The sequence below is a fragment of the Salarias fasciatus genome, chromosome 19, assembly GCF_902148845.1.
Source record: "Salarias fasciatus chromosome 19, fSalaFa1.1, whole genome shotgun sequence".
Lineage (NCBI taxonomy): Eukaryota > Metazoa > Chordata > Actinopteri > Blenniiformes > Blenniidae > Salarias > Salarias fasciatus.
The window spans coordinates 15,177,814-15,197,689 of record NC_043763.1 but is presented as its reverse complement, the minus strand read 5'-3'; the positions used below and the strand labels follow the sequence as shown (position 1 = coordinate 15,197,689).

The 19,876-nt window shown below is 43.1% G+C and overlaps 1 protein-coding gene across 5 annotated transcripts in view; it reads right to left on the bottom strand.

The window, feature by feature from the left end:
- Positions 1-442: 442 nt before the first annotated feature.
- Positions 443-19,876, bottom strand: part of syt14a (synaptotagmin XIVa) — a 34,772-nt gene continuing 15,338 nt past the window's right edge. For 2 of the 5 annotated variants that reach the window (XM_030117083.1, XM_030117080.1), the window contains 6 exons: positions 16,693-16,920; positions 7,284-7,555; positions 6,650-7,099; positions 4,926-5,115; positions 4,355-4,432; positions 443-970 (listed from right to left, as the gene is read on the bottom strand). In XM_030117083.1, coding sequence (XP_029972943.1) covers positions 657-970; positions 4,355-4,432; positions 4,926-5,115; positions 6,650-7,099; positions 7,284-7,555; positions 16,693-16,920 — 1,532 coding nt within the window. In that variant the 3' untranslated portion in view covers positions 443-656. The remainder of the gene's footprint in view (positions 971-4,354; positions 4,433-4,925; positions 5,116-6,649; positions 7,100-7,283; positions 7,556-16,692; positions 16,921-19,876) is intronic. The other 3 variants (XM_030117081.1, XM_030117082.1, XM_030117084.1) reach the window with 3 other exon arrangements.

The following is a 19,876-nucleotide window of genomic DNA, read 5'->3' as shown; positions in this document are numbered from 1 at the left end:
CAGGTTTTCGTATGTTCTGCAGCTTTTTGGGAATCTTCTGTTTTACTGGAGTGGGGTTGTAATTTAACATCAGCCTCATATTCCTTTTAGCTGTTTTTCTCAATGATGGAAAATCAAAATCTAACCCAACCATAGTTTTCTTCCCAATAAAGTCACTTTTACATGCATTTACGTAAGTAGTTTAACAATTAAAAAGAATCTTGCAGGTGTTTGAATCCTTAAGTCTCGCTGTTTGAGCTGCAGGTGTGCACACAAATATGATTCATCCAACCAACAATCCCCTATAAGGAGATGCTTTCTGGAGCAAACCCCAAAGTTCCTTCTACATCAACTTAAAGGTCAAAACAAGGCAACCATTAGGAAAAAACAAAATCACTTTAACGAATCAGCAGCTGTCAGTGATGGTAACAACTATGCCCAAAAAAAAAAAAAAGCTTTAGCCCCACTGAGCTGCAGAGTGCAGACACTTGTGGCTCTGTCCTGTCCTCCTCATCATCACATTCTCCACTTCGCCGGGCGACCGTCACGCTTGTGTCTTTCCCCGCCGAACACATCCGTCTCCCGCCCGCCCGGGACCACAAACAGCTCGGTGTGCAGCTTTGCAGCTTTCTTTCCCTCCCCTGCGCGCGCCCTCTCGGCTCACCCCCCAGCCGCCGTTAGGACTCCAGCAAACTGTGCCAGCGGCAGACCTGCTGTCCTTTGGACTCTTTCATCTGAGTCCAGTGGGTGAGCTCCTCCTCTCCGGAGCTGTTAAGGCCGAGCGAAATCCAGCCTATCATCTCCTTCCGCTTCATGCTGCGCTTGTTGTAGACGGAGAGGATGAGCGTGACGTCCGACAGCTGGAACAGAGCGACCTGGAAGACAAACGTCTCTTTGTAGGTGGGGTTGGGCTGACCGCGACAGATGGACGTCTTGCACTTGGACATCTCGTGACCGATGGAGTTGAGCAAGGTCAGCTTAACGTACGTATCTGGACAAGAAGTGTGCGGAGAACACAGTTAAAGGAGGAAATGATGCGACGCACATGTGCAAAGTGTGGTTGAGAAATCTGGGATTAGCGTGATGGATCGTTTGTGCAAAATCCTTTTTTTTTTTTTGTTTTTTTTTTAACTTTCTGAAGTCAGTGGACTTCCTGCAGCTGCAGAGCGAGACATATTCTCCCCACCAAACATTCACTCTGCTAACAATGTCACCGCAGCTGATGTAGGAGATCGTGACCACATAGGATGGCAGTTTTCCTCCTGATCAAACACAAAGCACAGCTGGGAGTGTTCTTAACAGGGAGCAACAACTCTTGAGGATGCAGGGAGCGGTACTTCAGTCCTGTTGCTATGCAACTAGTTTAACCTGAAGTCGACGATGATGCTGGGGATAAAAATTACACTGAAGAAAGTTAGTGATACGTGTGCTATCGCGCAGAGGAGGAGGCGTCCGTTCTGAAAGGAGCTATGATGCTATAAATAATGAGCAGTTCGTGAACAGAGTCGTGTAAGTTTGCTGGAAAATAATAGATAACAGTGACTTGATCTTTGAATTAGTGGAGCTACATTACTCATTGCAAAAAAATTTGAAAATAGGACTATTGAAGAATAATAATATAAAAGATGCACGGTTCAGTTTAGTGACTGACAGATTTAATCTTGATGTAACAGTTAAAAAATAATAATAAAAATTAATAATGACAACACGTTACTACTAGAACATGTTCTTCCCAGGCCTGGTGAGGAGACACCTGGGGGTGCCGCTATTATTTCTGTCGATACCGATTTGCATATATAGTTGGTAGCGAGACTGCTGGGATCCCTGGGTGGTTTCACCACATGCCCTCCATCCAAAAACGTGACTCACAGATTTTGAAGTGTGTGCAGGTCTGCTGCAACTGTTCAGGAAACATAAAGTCGGTGGGCTGTGCACGGAAAAAAAAAAAAAAAAACACATCTAGCTTGAAATCAAATAAAGAAAATTATTTTTAGAGTGAAATCAAAAGTAGTAACAAGAGTTATCATGTGGCATTCGCCACCTTTTACTCCCCAGCTGATTCCCCTCTTACTTATTGTAAATCAGTACATATTCGAAAAGAACATAATTCCCCACAAATTTCATTCATTTAATCCCCCGAAGAGGAAACAGCGACGGGAAAAACACTGCCATTATGGAGTGATTCAAGCATTCACCGTTTCCTTATTCACTCCTCATCTCCGTGCAGAAATCATGACATAAACTGAAGCCATAAATCCAGCTGAAAGTAAACGAGGCAAGACTCGCAATCACAATAGGTCTTTGAGAGTGTTTCGCCCCTCGTCTACAACCACACTCTGTAATAATGCTGTGTATTATGTTCCTGTCTAAGAGGGAGTATAAGGAATGAATTGCTGAGGCTTTCATGCCGTTGAGTGCCAGCTGCCTTCCAACGCCTTGCTCGCCGCCTTGAATCACACATTCAGTTGCTCTCTTTGACATAAAAGCAGAGGGAAAAAAATAGCCTTGATTTCTTTTTTGACTGCCGCTGAATGGGCTGTGTAGAGCCGGGGATGTCTTAAGTGGTCAGTAGCGGTGATGCATGGCTCTTTGGTATTGTTGCTGAATGCGAGGGGCTGCGGCTGATGATTAACTTGACTCGTCAGCTCGCTACTGTTTTTGAAATGATAGAAAGGGGGCTTTGAAAGTGCTCCGCGTCTCTCACCGTGCTCTTTCCATTTTGAGAAAGTCAATCAAGACCTTCATGAGGATTTTGCACAAAGGTTTTTTTTTTTCTCTGTGTCACCAGATGTGACTATTTTCTAAGCACAATGTCACGACGACACAGCGTGTGGATACGCTATTCAGGAATGTACACACAATATCAAAATTCTGGCAGCGTGTCATTAGAGAGAGACGGTCGTGAAAGCAATGAACATGGAAATTAATGGGAGGACAGTACAGTGAGTCTTTTGGATGAATATTTATGCTACTATATTACACAAGTCCTGTTTCATGTGCTGGAAGCAGAGCAGAAAGAAAAAAAAAAGTCATATTCCACTCGAAGCATGCCAAAGTTTGCTGTTTAGATGAAGCCAGCAGTCAGTGATGCACAACATTTCCGTCTCGCTGGCCATCAGCCACCAAACTGCAGAAGACTTGGCTTGCATGAGAGGTGTTACTTCAGAGTGGAAGCATGAAGGACTCGAACGCACCGCCAGCACAACGCAGACAGGTAGAAGGAGGCCGTGCGGCGGTAACTGGGCCACATGCACCACAACAAACACGTGCACGGTCACAGCTGTAGCAACGAGCAGACATCTTCATGGATGAAAGTCACAGGGTGTGTCTGTGAGACAACAAATCCTGGAATCGTGCTGCTGTTACTCGAACCTGCTTTTGCACAAAGGAACACTGCACCAGGTAATTTCGCGATTAAAAAAACAAAAGTTTAATTAATTGATTACATGAGAAGACTAATATTGTCAAATATGAAGCTATAGTTAACATATTAGTTACTGGAATTAGCATGTTGCAAGACATTTATTAGTTTAGTTTGACTTGAGTTACTTGTCAGTTTAGTTTAGTTTAGTATGGTTGAGGATCTGACAGCAGATGATATTGTGAATTTTTCCTCACATGAAGTGTGTCAACAAACACACAGATTTCTGTGTATTTGTTACACAGCAGCTGGTAATTTCACTACTGATTTTCAAGGCTGTGTTCATATCACCCAAATGACTAAACTGGCATTATGTAAGAATTGCATGTTATAAATTCAGTGTACGGAAATGACAAAAATCCTTCCAGTTGTCTTTACTCTATGATGTGTATTGACAAGTTAAATTCTGATTTGTTTATTTCAGATCAGAACAAAAAAGTACCTGTGAAAAAAATAAGAAAATAAGTGCCAAACCTCTGAACCATACACTAACCTTTGCATGCTGATTATGAGCGCAAAATCATCCTCCAATTTATACAGAACTGGTAAGAATATTTTTAGAATATGGTCACTTTCTCTGGACTGTGATGGAAATTCTACAGGTCACATTTGTCATGGAATAGCTAATATCCAATATACTCAAACTCGACTGTTCACTTGATATATGGAATAAAAACGTGCGAATCGGGGAGATTTTACTTAATTCAATGTTTACACTGGTTAGCTGAAACACCATGTAGCATACTGACACATGTAGCACCAGTCTCCTAATCCAACTTTGTAAGAAAACAAATCATTCCCAAAAAAAGAACGAAAAAAAGGAGAATTTTATCAAAAATCAAAACATTGCAGGTCATTCCTCAGAATAAATGTCAGTTTTTTGCATCCATGAAGATGTTCAAAAGGGAGTGAACACTGATAGCACCTCACTTTGGGGCAGGGACAGAGACTCACCTCTGATTATATAAACCTGTCCGCCTATCAAGTGTTTTAGACAACAGAACAGCCCGTCTGACAACAAGGGTTGGACAGCAGTAAGAAAAACAGTGGACCAAGATGTCAAAAAGGCAGTAGGGTTGAGAGAAATTCAGGTGCAAACATTACCAGAAGGTGCAAGGAAAGAGAAACAGGGGTCAGAAGGTCAACAAGAACAACAGACATTGCACAAAGTTCAACAAGAGGTGTTTTTTTTTTTTTTTGTTTTGTTTTGTTTGAACTTGCTGCTCGGATCCCTGGAAAGCTGCCCGGGGATGCTGACTGGGAGAATGAGGGGATCCAGGGATCAAACCGGGGGACGGGGAGAGCAGGTAGTGTAGCTGAGATAGAGCCCACTACCTCTGAGTTAACGGCTGAGCAGGGTCCCTCTCCGGTTCAGTACGTACACATAGTAAATATGCATATAAATAATTTGAGTAGCCTTCAGATCAAAGCTGCATTATTTAGCTCGCTCTAGAACTGATCATCAATCTGTGATTTGTTTCCCTTTTTTCCACAACCGCATGACAGGACCGTTTTGGGTACTTACTGGGTGGCTTGTTGGCAGCCAAGTTTTTGAAATGGATGCCTTTGATGACTTCCACTGAGAGGCGTCCTGTCGTGGCGTTGTACACCAGGCCCACCAGGATCTCCGGCGTGGAAGCCTGACTGACTGACTGGAACGACGAGGCGCTCTCGCTGCATGTCATATCCGAGAGGCTGACCTGGGATTCACCGCCCTGAAAATGTTAGCAGACGTTCAGAAAACTCCGCTGCCGCATCAATAATTCATGGCGCCGAATGAAATATTTATGATTATCAGCTCGTGTCATCACTTGAGCTCCTAATGCTATTAATAGTGTTTGCTAAAACCCGGAGTACGAGTGCGCTGCATATCTGATGACACTGCCTAGTTATATCTAGCAATTAACTGTTCCCTCCTCTCCCTCCTCCACATGTGCGCCCGCCGATACTGTAACCTCAGCTCAGTTTTATTTTTAACCACAACTAGTTGTCTCCGAAAGTCCTGTGAACTCCTAAACCTGCCACAGAGAAGCAGCCGGATAAAAAAGAGTCTCTGTTTACCAAACAGTTTGACATGAGATCTTCTTCCACACAGCGAAGCAGTGCTGCAACAAAAACAATCACACCATTGTTTTTTTTCCGTCCCACAATTCACCGCTACAGAACTTTCTGGTTTCAGAAAAATCATCTGTGGTAAATGAAAAAAACTAGAAAGTTACATAAACTGTTTCGTTATTTCCCTTTTTCTAAAAGTCATTTCATTTATTTCTAATATACAGCTACAATCCAGTATTCTGCATTAACACTTCTAATTTTAAAACTTAACACATTGTTAATGTTCCCAAAAACAGTTATTCTGTCTCAACATAAATCATGGCCCATTTTCAGAACAGTCAAAACTAACAAGCATTTTCCTACAACTAACTGAAAATGTGAACCAAACAATGCCGGCAGTTCTGTTAAAGTGTCTCGAGAACATTTCCACTTCACAGGTTTCATTCGAGTTTTGTTCACTTCCCACTGTGTACTTGTGTTTACTGTGTTTCCAAATTCAATTAAGTTTAAAATCCATGTGTCATGAGACCAGGCGTGTTCACCTGGGCCTCACAGCTGTGGAGCCACTGATGGATGAAGCTTCGAAAGCTTTTAAAATTGCAAACCTGTGCAGTTACGGTCTCTAAGAAAACCGATAACCCTCTCCTGCGAAGTGACGATCATAAAAATAAATATTGTTTTAATTGGAAGCCCCTGTTCATGCATAATTGCAAAGAAAACCATCCTAGTCTGAAAAAGATCGTTTCAAAGCGGCTCTAAAAGCCTAACAAGACAAGCAAACTAATATATGACAAACTCCTTGAAGAATGTTAATGTACCCTTGTGAGTGAACTTATGCCTTAATTAGGCTGCATTTCTCCTTTGTAGCCTTTGAAATGTATTTAAATAGCTGCAACATTTCAAACGTGAGCAATTGAAAACTCAAGCAAACCGCCGGTTTACTCCCCGATATGAAACAGAGGCAGCATCCCGCCGTCACTTATTCCTCAGACACATTAGACCATAGAGCCAAACAAAAAGTCACTGCCTCAGCACAGCAGACACTCAGACTCCGACCAGCTCTGCAAAAATCTAACCTCGCCCTGGAAATGTGACCCAATCCACCGAAAGATCAGTCAGCAAAGAGGAGCAACTGGAGGTGACTTATGAGGTGTCATTCGACCGAACGCCAACGCTGGCTGTGAGTTTACTTACCGGGAGCGTGCAGCACGGGTCTAATATGACCGGCATGGACACTTTGCCCTGGAGGTTGAGCTTGGTGAGGTAGAACACCTTTTCCCCGAGCACCTTCTCCTTCTTCATCCGCCTCATGCTGTACAGGCGGAACCGGATGGCGTAGTTGCTGATCATCTCGGACTCCACGTGGCTGAAGCGGAAGGTCTCGGTGAAAATGGGGCACGGGCCCCTCTGGATGCCCGTCTTGGCTCTCTGCTTCTTGGTCGGCATGAGCACCAAGTGGACCTGCCAGGAGATGTTACCCGTGCGCTTGGCAGCGGGAAGGTCCGTCACCGCCATGATGGTCACGGCCAGCTGCTGGTCCTCCGAGTCGTAGTCGAACACGATGTCCAGGGTGCCGTATTTGGCTATGGGGTCTGGTTCATAACCTTTGGGGAGCTGTGCTGCCGACCCCCGGGCAGACATATCCTGGAGAAACCAATGAGACGTTCAGTCTGTTACACACACGTGAACTGTGCTAATTAATAAATATGGAATTATCCAAATAATGTCTCATTTCTTTGTTCTCTTTCTTTGACAACGTCACTGCATCAAAAAGAAATATTTACTGAGGTGTGTAACGTGACGGCGTATTATTCACAGTAGCCGTTACCTCTGGGCTGAGAACAGCTGTGCTGTCGCTCGGCACGTCTTCCTCGTAGCCCTTGTTGAGGTAACTCTCGGTCTCGTGGCCGTCGCTGCCCTCGCTGGGACACTTGCCGAAGGAGAGGTGGGGGCTGCCGCTGGTGTGGGACAGGTCGCACTTGGCGTCGCCGAGGTCGGACAGGGTGCAGGACATCCTGGGAGAGCCATTCTCGTCCTGATAGGGCGGCGGCTGAAGCTCGTCGAGCGGCGGCGTTCGCCTCATCCTCTGGATGCAGTTGGCTGGTTTTGGAAGAAACCGTCAAGAGACACGCTCAGTACGCACGTCGTGCGGGCGCACAATCACCGCGCTCCTCAACCGCAGACTTCTCCGCAGCGGCAGCTGGCGGAGTTAACGGATCAGGCTGGTGATATTCGGCGTTCAACGTCAACAAACACATTCGGGTGAAAAGACCAAGATCAACAGTGCATCAACTGTTTCTCAATACTTCCCCATTTACCTAGCTTATTGTAGTATCTCTGCTTTCCATCTTTAAAGCTTTTTTTTTTTCTTAAAAAAAAACAAAATCTGGTTCACAAACACATACTTTCCTTCCTTCAACAAGGAGCGAGCAGCAGGGTGCAGTCATTTCATGCAGTCTCTTTCAAACAGAAGTAAATGGGGTATTTGTTCGGGACTATTTTCAGGTGCAGATTTGCTACGCCAGTGATTCACAGCAGCAGAGCTGTGTATGCACCGGCTTCAACCGGACTATAATGCTCATGTTTCTCCTAACAAAGGGACGTGTCATCACACCGTGGCTCCTTTGTGTGATTTTAATAGCAACGGGAGCAACAATGTGGCTTTCCAGCAGCGATTAGAAGAAAAAAAAAATTTAAAAAAGGCATTGACTCTTCAGGCTCTTCACAGTTCTAAGTATGTTTTACTAAATATGAAATGTTCACTTTTTGTTCTAATGTCCTTCTGAACAAAGGTACAATAATCTGAGTGGGCAGAAAAATCTAAAGCACATTAAACTCAAACCTGTGAGGAGAGGCAAAGGTGAAGTCAGTCGAAATAATATTAAAACATCTATATTTGCAAATATTTAATACGAAAATTGCTAGTCACACAAAAACCACTGATAAATAAGTTTGTGACAGCTGATAAAAATTGGAAAAAAAAATCTATATTTGCATGAAGTCTAACTATTTGTGAACTCTCCACTCAATAAATGACCGTAAACACACACAGGCACAACAAACTTTGACGTCTCTGCTTTTAAGCTTCCATGCATTGATTGTGTTTGAACGTGTGTTTAGCATTCAATCCACCGGAGTGGAGATTTAAATCAGCATACTGCTGAATTCCCAAGAAAAGAAGCTTTTTTTTCTTTCTTCTTTTAAGAGGGCAGATAAAGGAATGCAACAATAACTACAATGGTGACAGCAGGACGTAGAAACAGATGTTTAGGTTGACAAAGAGAATCAGGGAATCAGAGCCAGTGTCAGACTGAGTGTTACACATCTGACACAGCTGATGTTCAAGAACTCCTGGCTTTTAACCTCAACACTGAACCCACAGCTACAGGTGGTGGTGCGACATTTGGTCTGTATCTAAAGAATAACGAGCCTTATCCCTGCTGAAGTCCCCCTGCATGGACTCCACACAGTATCTGGCAACAACATGTCAACAGAAATTCAGGTTGGGCCTCCCTGCATTACACTTGTTTGTCCATTTTATCCCGAAAATTCTCAATGAGATTTAGATTTGTAGATTTTGGAGGATAAATCAATACCTCAAACTGGATGCTGTGTTCCTCAAATATTCCTGAACTGCTTTGGACCAGAGTTTCTTATCCTAAAGAGCCCCCTTTCCAGTACTGCTCTTCCCATAAAATTGAGTCACTAGAGTCCAGTCCACGCCTCGCTCCCTCATCAGCCTGGCAGCGGTAGCGCTGTCCAAAACCAGTGTCTGTGACGGCTCACGTCATTGCAGAGAAATCTCTTCCCACCCACGGATCAGCAGAAGCTCCCTTGTCTGTGCATCTAGCCATTTGAGTGACGCTGGTTTTGCAGAATTGTCAACACAGTGTACTTGCTGCTTGTGGTCGTGTTTCCTTTGCGGCGTGATTGAGTTCAGTCGACATTTCCCGCATGTCTCACGCGTTCACAGTAACCCCACAACCATTATGTGGAACTAAGTGAAAACAAGTTGTTTGTGGTCAGTGTTCAGGTTGAAGATGACCGACCAGACCCAAAGTTTCCCAAAACATGACACCGCTTCCCCTGGCTTGTTTCATATCATAACGCATCATATCATCCATGTGAGGGAAAAGAAAATGTAAATGACAGAGCCGTTTGATGGTGGCGCCTAAGTCGTGGACGGCGGTCAGCATAAACTCACTGGCTGCTTTGCCTCCACCCTTCCTTCACATCCAGCAGCATTAACTCCTGCTGCCATCCGAGCTGCAGTAGCTCGTCTGTTGAGACGGACCTCACAGGCCCGCCTCCGCCCTCCACCCCGCCTCCACCGCCCCTCACGCATCAGTGAGCCTTGGGCTCTCGTGACTCTGTCGACAGTTGACTGCTTTCCTTATCTGGACTGTATCTGATGTACGCTGACCACGGCGGAGCACGACCACCTCACTGAAAGCTGCGGCTCTGGAGATGCTCTGACCCACTCGTCCATCCATTACCACACGGCCCTCAGCGAACTCGCTCGAATCCTGTTACTTTCTCATCTTTCCTGCTTTCAGCTTTGGGAACAAAATGTTTAACATCTGCGATGATCTGATACACATATAGATCAAACTATACACTCATTGCTCTACAGTTCAATCATACTTAATTACTAATTTATTCTACATGCGTCAGGTTTAGATAACAGTCAAATTACTCATTAGTTTTCCAGTTGAGCATATTTTGTTCATGTAACCGTGGCTGTGCGATCCTCTTGTGTATGCTGTTTATCACAGGAGTCACTCACACTCTGACAAATGCGTCGCACACCGCCTGTCCTCCTGAGCACAATACGCTCTGCGAGAGGAATCTTTTGAACGCACAACCTAAATAAAACATCAGATGTGCACCATTAAAGAGGGAGTGAACTGAATACTTCTTAATCTGCCACAGATTTCATGCCTCTCACCTTTCTAAATGATTCAGTTGCCTGGAAGGCAAAGAATGGGGCTATACTGAACGTTTCTGTGGCACTTACAAAGAGCCTTGAATAGTGTTGTCAGCCGCACTCTCAAATCTGCCTCCCTTGTCCAATTTGGATTCACAAAAAAATCGAGCAGCCGATGCTAATACTCCCATAGGGACACTGGCGAGCAGTGCTTTAAATCCGGAATCTTAAAAAAAAATAAGACAGAGAAAACAAAAGCTGGAGAAGAGAATAACTTAAAGAAAATAAAAAAAAAACCTGTTCTTTTGCTGTCTGCTAACTTTTAGAAAAAGCCAACATACAGTGATGACGTAATCGACTCCAACACATTGTTCCCCGCTTTCTCCCGACTTCTTAAAACTTTCACTCTTAATAATGTCAGTGAGACGGCAGCTCAAAGTGGCACGTATCAGTGGCAGGATGGAGGCAAAGGAGTCTTAACTAAGTGTCATGGAGGGCTTGATAAAAGGAGCAAATCCATTTTGAGCGCCTTTTTTCCCGCTGAGCCGGGGGCGGTTGATTTGATGGAAGCTGCTGTGTAAAAAGCACTACTCTTTTCTCCAGCCCGCTAATTGGGATGGTTACCATTCCTCCTCTCGCCTAACCCAGCCTGCCTTCACAGAGCTTCATCCGCTCTCTGCTGGCATTCGCCTCGCACCGCCTCCCCGGAAAACGGTTTGGGCTCGGTGGATCTCAGCAGTGACACTCAGGTGTGAGGTGAGAAATGGCAGCGACTTGGCGACCTCTCGGCGGTCGTGAGAAGGGATCCAGTCACAACACAGCTGACCTCCTGACACTGTGATTTCACAAAACAATGGTGACAATGGAAATACAGGCATCAAGGGTTTTCCCCCACATGACCTTTTCCTCATAAATTTATCATTTTGAGAAGGAATGAGAGAACAAAAAATGGAATACAAGGAGAGTAAAACTAATAATTATTTTAAAGTAAGAAAAAAAATCAGTTTTAGAACTAAATTTAAAAGTAATTTTGACCAATATGAAACAAATGATAATGCAAAAACATTAGTGCGATAGGTACAAGAGTTGCCAGCAAGTGACTGACAGATGGAGTGCCAGTCAAATATTAGACACAACCTCAATATCAAAGAACACATTGTGTCGTAAATAAACCTGGAATTTACTTAGGAATTACTCACATTCTCACTGTGTTTTAGGCCATCAGTAGCAGTGGACAGAGGTGGGGCCGGTGCACTGTGAATGGTTTTAGTTCAGCTACTTTTCTAATCCATATTTATCAGAACAATTCAGCTGAGTAAAGAGAAAATTCCAGTCAAGAGGCATTCTTATCTTATCGTGAAACTTACATGCTGAACATGTGTTTACACCCAACCTAAACTTCGAAGGAACATAAATCCTGTGATTTCAAAAACCATTGTGCACATGTCAGCATCTGTGTTTGCAGCATGCAAATGTGGATGATTGTTAAAGAGGTGCGCGATCCTGATTCAAACAAAGCAATCTATGACTGAGGTACACACACTATTTCGTATTCAAATATGCATGTGGTACTAACAAGTCTTATTTTTTTTAATCAATAGAACAATAGCGTCTACAATGACGACGGCAGCTGGTTTCCCTTGTTGGATTTGAATGTTTGATTTGTGAAATAAAAAGGCAGTTCCTGTGCTGCAATCTTCCCCATTTAGAATTCCCAACAATTGGTTTTATTGCAAAATAATGGAATACACTGAAATGTTCGCTGAACAAGGGTGAAGTGGTTCGCAATGTTGACTTACAGTAAGAAGATTTTGATTTAGGACTTTGCATATTTTCACTGTACATGGATGATTTCTTTTTTTTTCCCTGGGTACTCCAGCTTCCTCCCACAATCCAAAGACATGAGTATGAGGTAACTGATGACTGTGTGTGTGTGTGTGTGTGTGTGTGTTTGCGTGTCTTTGTGTGTCAGAACATTGTCTCTCTGTGATCGGCTGGCAGCCAGTCAATGGTTTACGCTCCCTGATCGGTAAAAGAGTCAAGCTCCAGCTCTGCAATCCGAACTTGGATAAAGAGGAGATGGGGGACGGTTAGATTGAATCTCAACACCTGCACTGCCGTATCTAGGAGCTTGAAAATTAAACGTTTCCTTCGGAAGTGAGGCACATTATCACAACATCAGTTTAATCACACCTACGATCAATTTGCATACCACAGAGGAATCATAACAAATGTGTAATTCTGTAAGAAATGTGTTGAATTCCATCCGGCTGTCAAAACACGTGTGTTTTGAACTGCAGGAAAAGTCTTGTTTTTAACTGCACATGTTCAGGTTTCATGAGCAACAGCTATCTAGATACTGTCCAACTTTAAAACAAAATGACATTACAGGTGCAAGATAAAGTGCATGAAGTGTTTCTTTGTGGTTTTCTTCGGAATCTAATTTTCATGTTGTATCAGGCCACTTAAATCTATTTATTCTTTCTTATTTTTTTTATTATTTTCAGGAGTCTGAGAGGAGCCAGGAGCAAACCTGCCCTCCATCTGTACACCACGATGAAAGGAAGAAAAAAAAAACTTGCCATAATCACAGACAAACACAAGAAAGCAGAGAGAAAAAAAAATCACAGCCATCTCCAGCTTCTCCAGCCACATGGCTGAGATCAATGCAACAAATCATGGGCAGAACGTTCCTGTCTGCTTCTTTAATACAGATTTCATTCCATGTTGGAGGGAAACGGTGACCTGATGGCGTGAAGCTGCAGCTTCGACACATCTGATCCATGATGAGGGGCAGAGGGAAAAAAAAGCACAATCATCTGATATTTGATTTATGATTGATCAGAGATGTTTCTTTTTGTTTTTTGTTTTTTTTCTTCATTACGTTTTCTGGATAAAGTACAAGACAGCAACAAGCAACAACTTCAGTGGTTCTCAACCTCTCTGGTTTGGGCTGCGTTGGGGAGAGCGAGATGAAACTTGGAGGGATCCGGATCAAACTCTTAGCGAAAGCTTTTTGCTTTTGATTTTTTTTTTGAATGCCTTCTCGTGTTTTCCATCGCTGTAATGATTTGTTGAATCAGACAACAGAAGCAGCCTCACAGCCTCCCTCTGAGCTGAACACTGAGGATAAAAAAAAAAGTTTGAAAGTCACCGAACTTGGAACAATCATCTCATGACTGATGACAAAAAAGTTAATAGAAACTGGAGACGTAGCTCTCATTTTCTAGGATATGCTGTCTTGGCATCCTTTTTATTTTAAAGAAAAACATCATCTGGCAATTTTATGTATAATCCCTGTGCCTTTAAGGGTATTAGAATCACACAAAAAAGCGACACAGAGCTAAAACCGAGTAAATTTAACATTTTTGCTGCCAGCCACTCATGACTCAAATCCCTGCCGCCGTCTCTCCAGTCTTCACTACGTATATTTCCAACTAACAGACAGCCAGTCAGTCATGGCTTCATCTAAAACAACTAAACTAACTGAAATCCAGGCAGCGGGTTTGACTTCAATACAATCAGAGAAACACACTTTCTATGACTCTGATAAGGTCACAGTTCACCAGATTAGACAAACAGTCTCGGCTGGTTATAGCACTGTGTGCTGGAAATGATTGAATTTCTCGTCCGCTGACTTCTTTTTTGGGAGAAATGTGTGAGAATTTATGACAGCAGTGCCACCTAGCAGCTGAGGTGTGTAAAGCATGTTATTGGGAAAAAAAAGTTTAACAATGCTGGATGTCTGAGGGGAGACTGCGAAATTCGAAGACGTCATTCTTCAGACTGCACACAAACACGAACATGCTGGTAAGTCGGCAGATTCTTGGAAATACACATCCCTTTGTTTTCCCAGGAGCTTCAGGGTGTGATCGAGGTTTTAACAACACACTGAAAAATGCAATGGGTTCAGATCAGAGAGCATTCACATGGTCTGAAAACAGCAAACCAACTTTTAATTATAATAAATTATGATGTTTGTTGAAATTTGATCCATTCATTGACTGCAGACTGTTTAAGACTTTGCTGTCGGTGTGGTCTGATCTCAATTTTAGATAGCTTGAGCACACAACTTTTAACAAGCTCGGAGAGGGTGTTATATTTGAGAACGATGAAGGGAAGCTTTTATCACCGATATACTGTGTCTGACAAAGATAGGTGTCACAAATGACGATAATGAAAACAGAAAACCTGTGAGAGCGCTTCACAAGCAACAGGAGCAATAATCAGATTTCGAGCTGATAAACTGCTCCTCAGAAGTGCACGAGACGCGCCGGCTGAGACGGTGTCAATCATCACCCGCAGCTCCAGTAAGGAAGAAAACAGTGACGCAACGAGCCTGATGAGTTTCGGCTTTAATCAGGCAGTTTAAGAAATGATTCCACAGAAAAATGCGCCGATCTTTAGACGCTTCTCATCATCGTCGTCAACAAATCACCTGATAATGATGTGTCAGATCACTCAGAAGTTCTGTCTCCGCAGACGTTATTGAGTTCTGAATTCCAGACAGAGACCAGCGAGCGTTTTACAAGAAGACACAGAGCTTTGGCAGCGCTTGCATAACGGCAACCTTGTGCGGCGCGTTGCTTCTTTGCTAATGCATTCGGAAGCATGCCATGCACTATTTATCCCTCAGCTACACATTCAAACATTGCTTTAAATAGATCGTGCCAGACACTCAGCCTTGGAACCCACGGTCTTATATAACACAGAACTGGTTCAGACGTGATTTAACGATGAAGGACCCTGGCAAACATTGGCTTGTTTTTTTTTTGTTTTTTTTGTCTTTGATCAACACTGTCAGACATAAACACGGCTGAGTCCTGTCTGAGAGGCATCTCAGTATGTGTCCAGACAAAACCACTCAGCCTCTCCAGCCTGACACACACAAAAGCTCCTCAATTAACCATCTGGAAGCAGCTGTTCTGCAATCGCTCTTCCACTGCTTCAAACTCTTTTCACTGACCTTTGTCTGAGATGTTATTTCATAAATCATAACAACTGAAGACGCTGTTTTCTTTGGCTGTTTCGCCTTCCCTAGAAAATGTTTTGAACTGTTTGAAATCAACGGCGGGGCGTCAAGAACACGAAATACAATGGAAGACGAAGGCAGACAAACATCGGGTGATTTGTGATACTGAGGGTTTGTGAGGTCCGGGGGATATTTGATAAAAAGCCATTCAAAAACAAAGCATCTAAACTCCCTGTCCAGTAAAATCTGAGCTGCAGCCTTTACATGTGAAGCAGGAGGTGTTACAGATATCTGACAGGAAAGAGTAGATCTGCAAGCTTAGTAACTGACACCTTATATCTTGTTTGTTTAATCTGCGTTGGGTGCATAAACAGGCACACTGTGGCGATAACAAGGCAGGAAGTCACTCTTTCCTGCTAAAAAAAAAAAAAAAAAAAAAAAAAAAAAATCGACAGCCCCGCCGTTCTCCACAAAATAAGCTGGATGCTTTAACACACTTTGATTTTTTTGCTCACACGTGGCAGAGGTAACGTGTTAATTAGTGAGTTTTATTAGAGGTGACAGGCAGCTTTTCTTACCTTAAGCAGAGCTATGATACCTGTAGCTCTCTGCTGGCTGTCACTTCTTTATCAGAGCGCCAACACTACTTTTCTCTAATTCTGAGATCCTAAATAATCACGAATCCCTAAATCTTCCACTTTTCTTTCTGTATAAATATTGTATGTACCATCTCTCTCTCTCTTTTTATTACTGGGCCGGTCCACAGGGTACTTCTACCCTCCATATTGATCAATAAATCAGCAGTATACAGTCTCGCATTGTGTCAGATCAATAGTAGACTGATCCAAAGAGGTCAGCGCTGGTGATCTCCTGTGACTCGGCACATCTGAGAGAAAAACCGCTTCTTGAAAGCGGCACAGTGATTGTGAATCTGGCAGATGGGAAAAAAAGGATGTGTTAGAAAGGAAAAAAGAAGAGAGAGTAAAGAAGAAAAAAGAAAAAAAAAACCAGGGGAGAGTGTGAGGCTGTGGCTGTGTAGATTATGCAGACAGTTGACTGTTTCACAACCCTCCCACGGAGAGTGTGCTGAACGGGAGCTTCGCTTTGATCACCTCTCTGGATTAACTGACAGTGTGTGCGCACTGTGTGTGTGTGTGTGTGTGTGTGTGTGTGTGTGCCAGTGAAGAGGAGTCTGTGTGCCTTGCCCGAGCTTACCGAGGCGATAAGAAGCAAAGATCTGTCTAATCTTTTCAACAACTTCTCATTGGAAAGCTGCGGTCGAGTATGCAAATGCAAAATGGGAAAATAAACAAGCAGGAACGCCGCAGAGGAGCCTACCATCATCGGCCGAGGCTTCGCTGCTGTATCCCTCATAATCGGCCGTCAGAGGGCTGTACTTCTGCCGGCTCTCCCAGCTGAAGCCTCCCAGGAGTTTGGTGTTGGAGGTGGCCTTGGCTCCGCCCCGGAGGCCCTGCGAGCGGCTCACCGCCTCCTGATACTGACCCATCAGCTCGTCCTCGCTGTCCGATGACGAGCCCTGCAGGTCGGCGTCGCAGTAGGCCTTGTCTGCGTGGGGATGGAGAAAAAGAAGAGGTGGGGAAATCAGGTAGACTGGCAGCCTCTGCTGGCACCGGCGTGGAACTTCACACTTTCCATTTTGAAATAATTCTCTTAATGTAAATGTTTAGTAGGTTAAGAGGGATGTGGACAAAGCAGTCATTTTCATCGAGTGAATGATGTTTTTTTTTTGTATAGAATACACAGCTGGAAAACGCTCAATGAGGCAGCAGGTGCTGCTTGGATCAATATCAACTGACACTGATCATTCAGCCCAAGTTTTGTTGTCAAGACAGAACACTAAAAATAAAAATAGGAACACGTGTATGAACGCAGCAGTCTCTATTTAATTTTTCTCACTTCAAATGGGCTTTACTTTGAATGTGTCACCAGTCATTTGCTCTAATCCTTGTGGATGTCGTCACCCAGCGGCTGCAGCTACACCGACACTTTTCTGTTATTCTGACTGAAAGTTTGAGGCCAACTGTACACACTGTGCCACACGGCCTGCTGTTTGTCCTTTATCAGAATCACTGTGTTAAGTTCAAAGTTTCTCCACACAAAGTCAGCTCTGCAGCGACCTGCAGACGCGTCACGCACTGTTGCAGGCGCGTGATGCATCTGTATGGAGAAACGGCACCGGAGGTAATCATCACAGTAACAATCATAGGGATGAATCACTTACATTTCCAATGAAACAGCTACGACAGGCTGGTGTGGGACAAAAAAAAGCAACAGGCTACAAGATGTGCATGATTTGTTTGAAATATATTAAAATGCATAATGCAGCTTCTCTCGCCAGCGCCGGCTAAAGCAACCATTTCAGAAACTATGACTAAATAGTAATGAAATAACTGCATGTTTTTAATGTTCATTTATGTTGTGTAGATACTTTATCCGGGTTCGGGTCATCAGAGCGATCAGAGCTACACAATCATACCGATCATCAATCAACCAAACATCCATGAAAGCACATAAAGGCCACACACACAAACCCAAAGTCTGGGAACGAACCAGGGATTTTCTCAGTGTGAGGCGAAGAGAGCTAAACCGCTGTAACCCTGATAAATCAATCCTGAACATCACGGCTTTGAAAATGGAAACTCGTCATCAAAATTCAACAAGGAGGATTCATTGCGGGGTTAAAGGAAGTGAGTCTCTCTTCAAAGGCTCTGCTCTAATAAGATGCTGTTTGTGAAGCGAAGGCTCCCTTAATATCGATCCTCCTTCTGTTTATTCACTTGGAATTTATTCCTTGATAAACAGTAAACCATTAGCACTTCTTCCTTGTAAAAAATGTTACTCTGCAACATAAGTTTCCTCAACTGCCCCAAATGTTTCCACTATAATGCATTTTTATGTGCATATAATACCGTATGTCATCAAGAGTATATCTAATGTATGTTGACATTTAATATTAAGTCAGGTCAAAAGGACCCTCAAGTTATAGATGCATACAGGTCACACTATTTTATTTTGTTATAGTTTCAGGACATCAGAGTATTGCCAGTGAAAGAAAACAAACACTGCAGCAATTTGGCAACTAGATTGACAACATGGTACGATTGAATTGCTGAAAATGCAGCTTGAGATGTTTTCCTCTCTTTTTTTTATTCTCTTCCCTGTCAACTTTAATTAAGAATTCTTTTGAAATGTGGCTGACAGAAACCAGAAGATGGATCAAAATCCCGATCCAGCATCCATGCAATATTTAGTGCAACTGTAGTCTCACATTGCATCTAATTCTAATCTCAACCTAAACCTGCCAGGTTTCCATTGTACCATTAGTCTGACAGCAGGAGTTTACTTTAACAATGATAATGGGAAATGTGCTGTTTTTGAAAAAGTCAGTGAACAATAAACACTCCAGAAAGTGTCCAAGAGGGGAAAAGCTTGAACTCCAAGGTGGCAGAGCAGTCGCTGGAGTCACATTCACTCCTCAAGATTGAACAAAGGTTTCCTTCAGAAAAAAAAACAATGTTGCCATGGTGCACTGTCCATAATCAGACACATTATGCAACACATTATGTAGCCTGTTACACAACCGAAAATGTATTAATCTCTCCCACAAAGGAAATATAATAAGCGCACAGCAAACAGACAATGCATTTTCAGTATACATTTCACTTGCAACCAACTGACAAAGAACAGTGAGAGGATGAAGCGTGTTTGTTTCCATCTCCACCAAATAAAACATGTATAACCCTCGAAATATAGACAACACAGCTTATCGTATTCTTGATACATTAAAATATATTCAAAAGTGCTAACTAAAGATGTAGTTTATTTTATAGTGTATGTCTCGATGAGAAGTCTATGACTGTATTTAAATGCATTTGGTTTTGACAGAAAAAAAAAAACAGTGCGATTTTTGTTTCATCATGGAGTCCAGGATTAAAACACCATATTAGGTCACTTTTACCAATCCAGAGCTGACGCACCGGTTTTGAATGTCGGTGAGAGCGGGTGGATAATGTTTTGGTAAATTACAGATCAAAGTCTGGGGAGGTTTAAGTGTAGTTTCAGGTTTCAGCCAGCAGAGGGAGGCAGAGCTTTAATTTGATCTGGCTGCACAAAATAGTTCGACTTTAGTGAAAAAGTTCTTCTAAATGTTGGCTTACAGAGAAAAAGAAAACTTTTATATTTGTTTTCCTTTTAAAAAAAAAAAAAGTAAAAGCCACTGAAGAGCCTATAAATATGTACCATTTCACTAAATTGCTTTATAATTTAACACCATCTAAAAATATGTATCTATAAAGCAAAGCAGACAAACATCAACAGAAAAAAACAAACCCTCAGACACTGAACACAGTCGCCTCATTTGCCTCCCTTTTGTTTTCGAGAGCTTGTCAGGTGGTTTCTGCGGGTGGGGGCAGCTCCCTGAGCGGGCTCCCCGGGGCCACCAGCCTTTGGAAGTTGTGAAGCTCGGTGCCGCTCTGTGAGTAAACAGCCCTACACCTGTCAG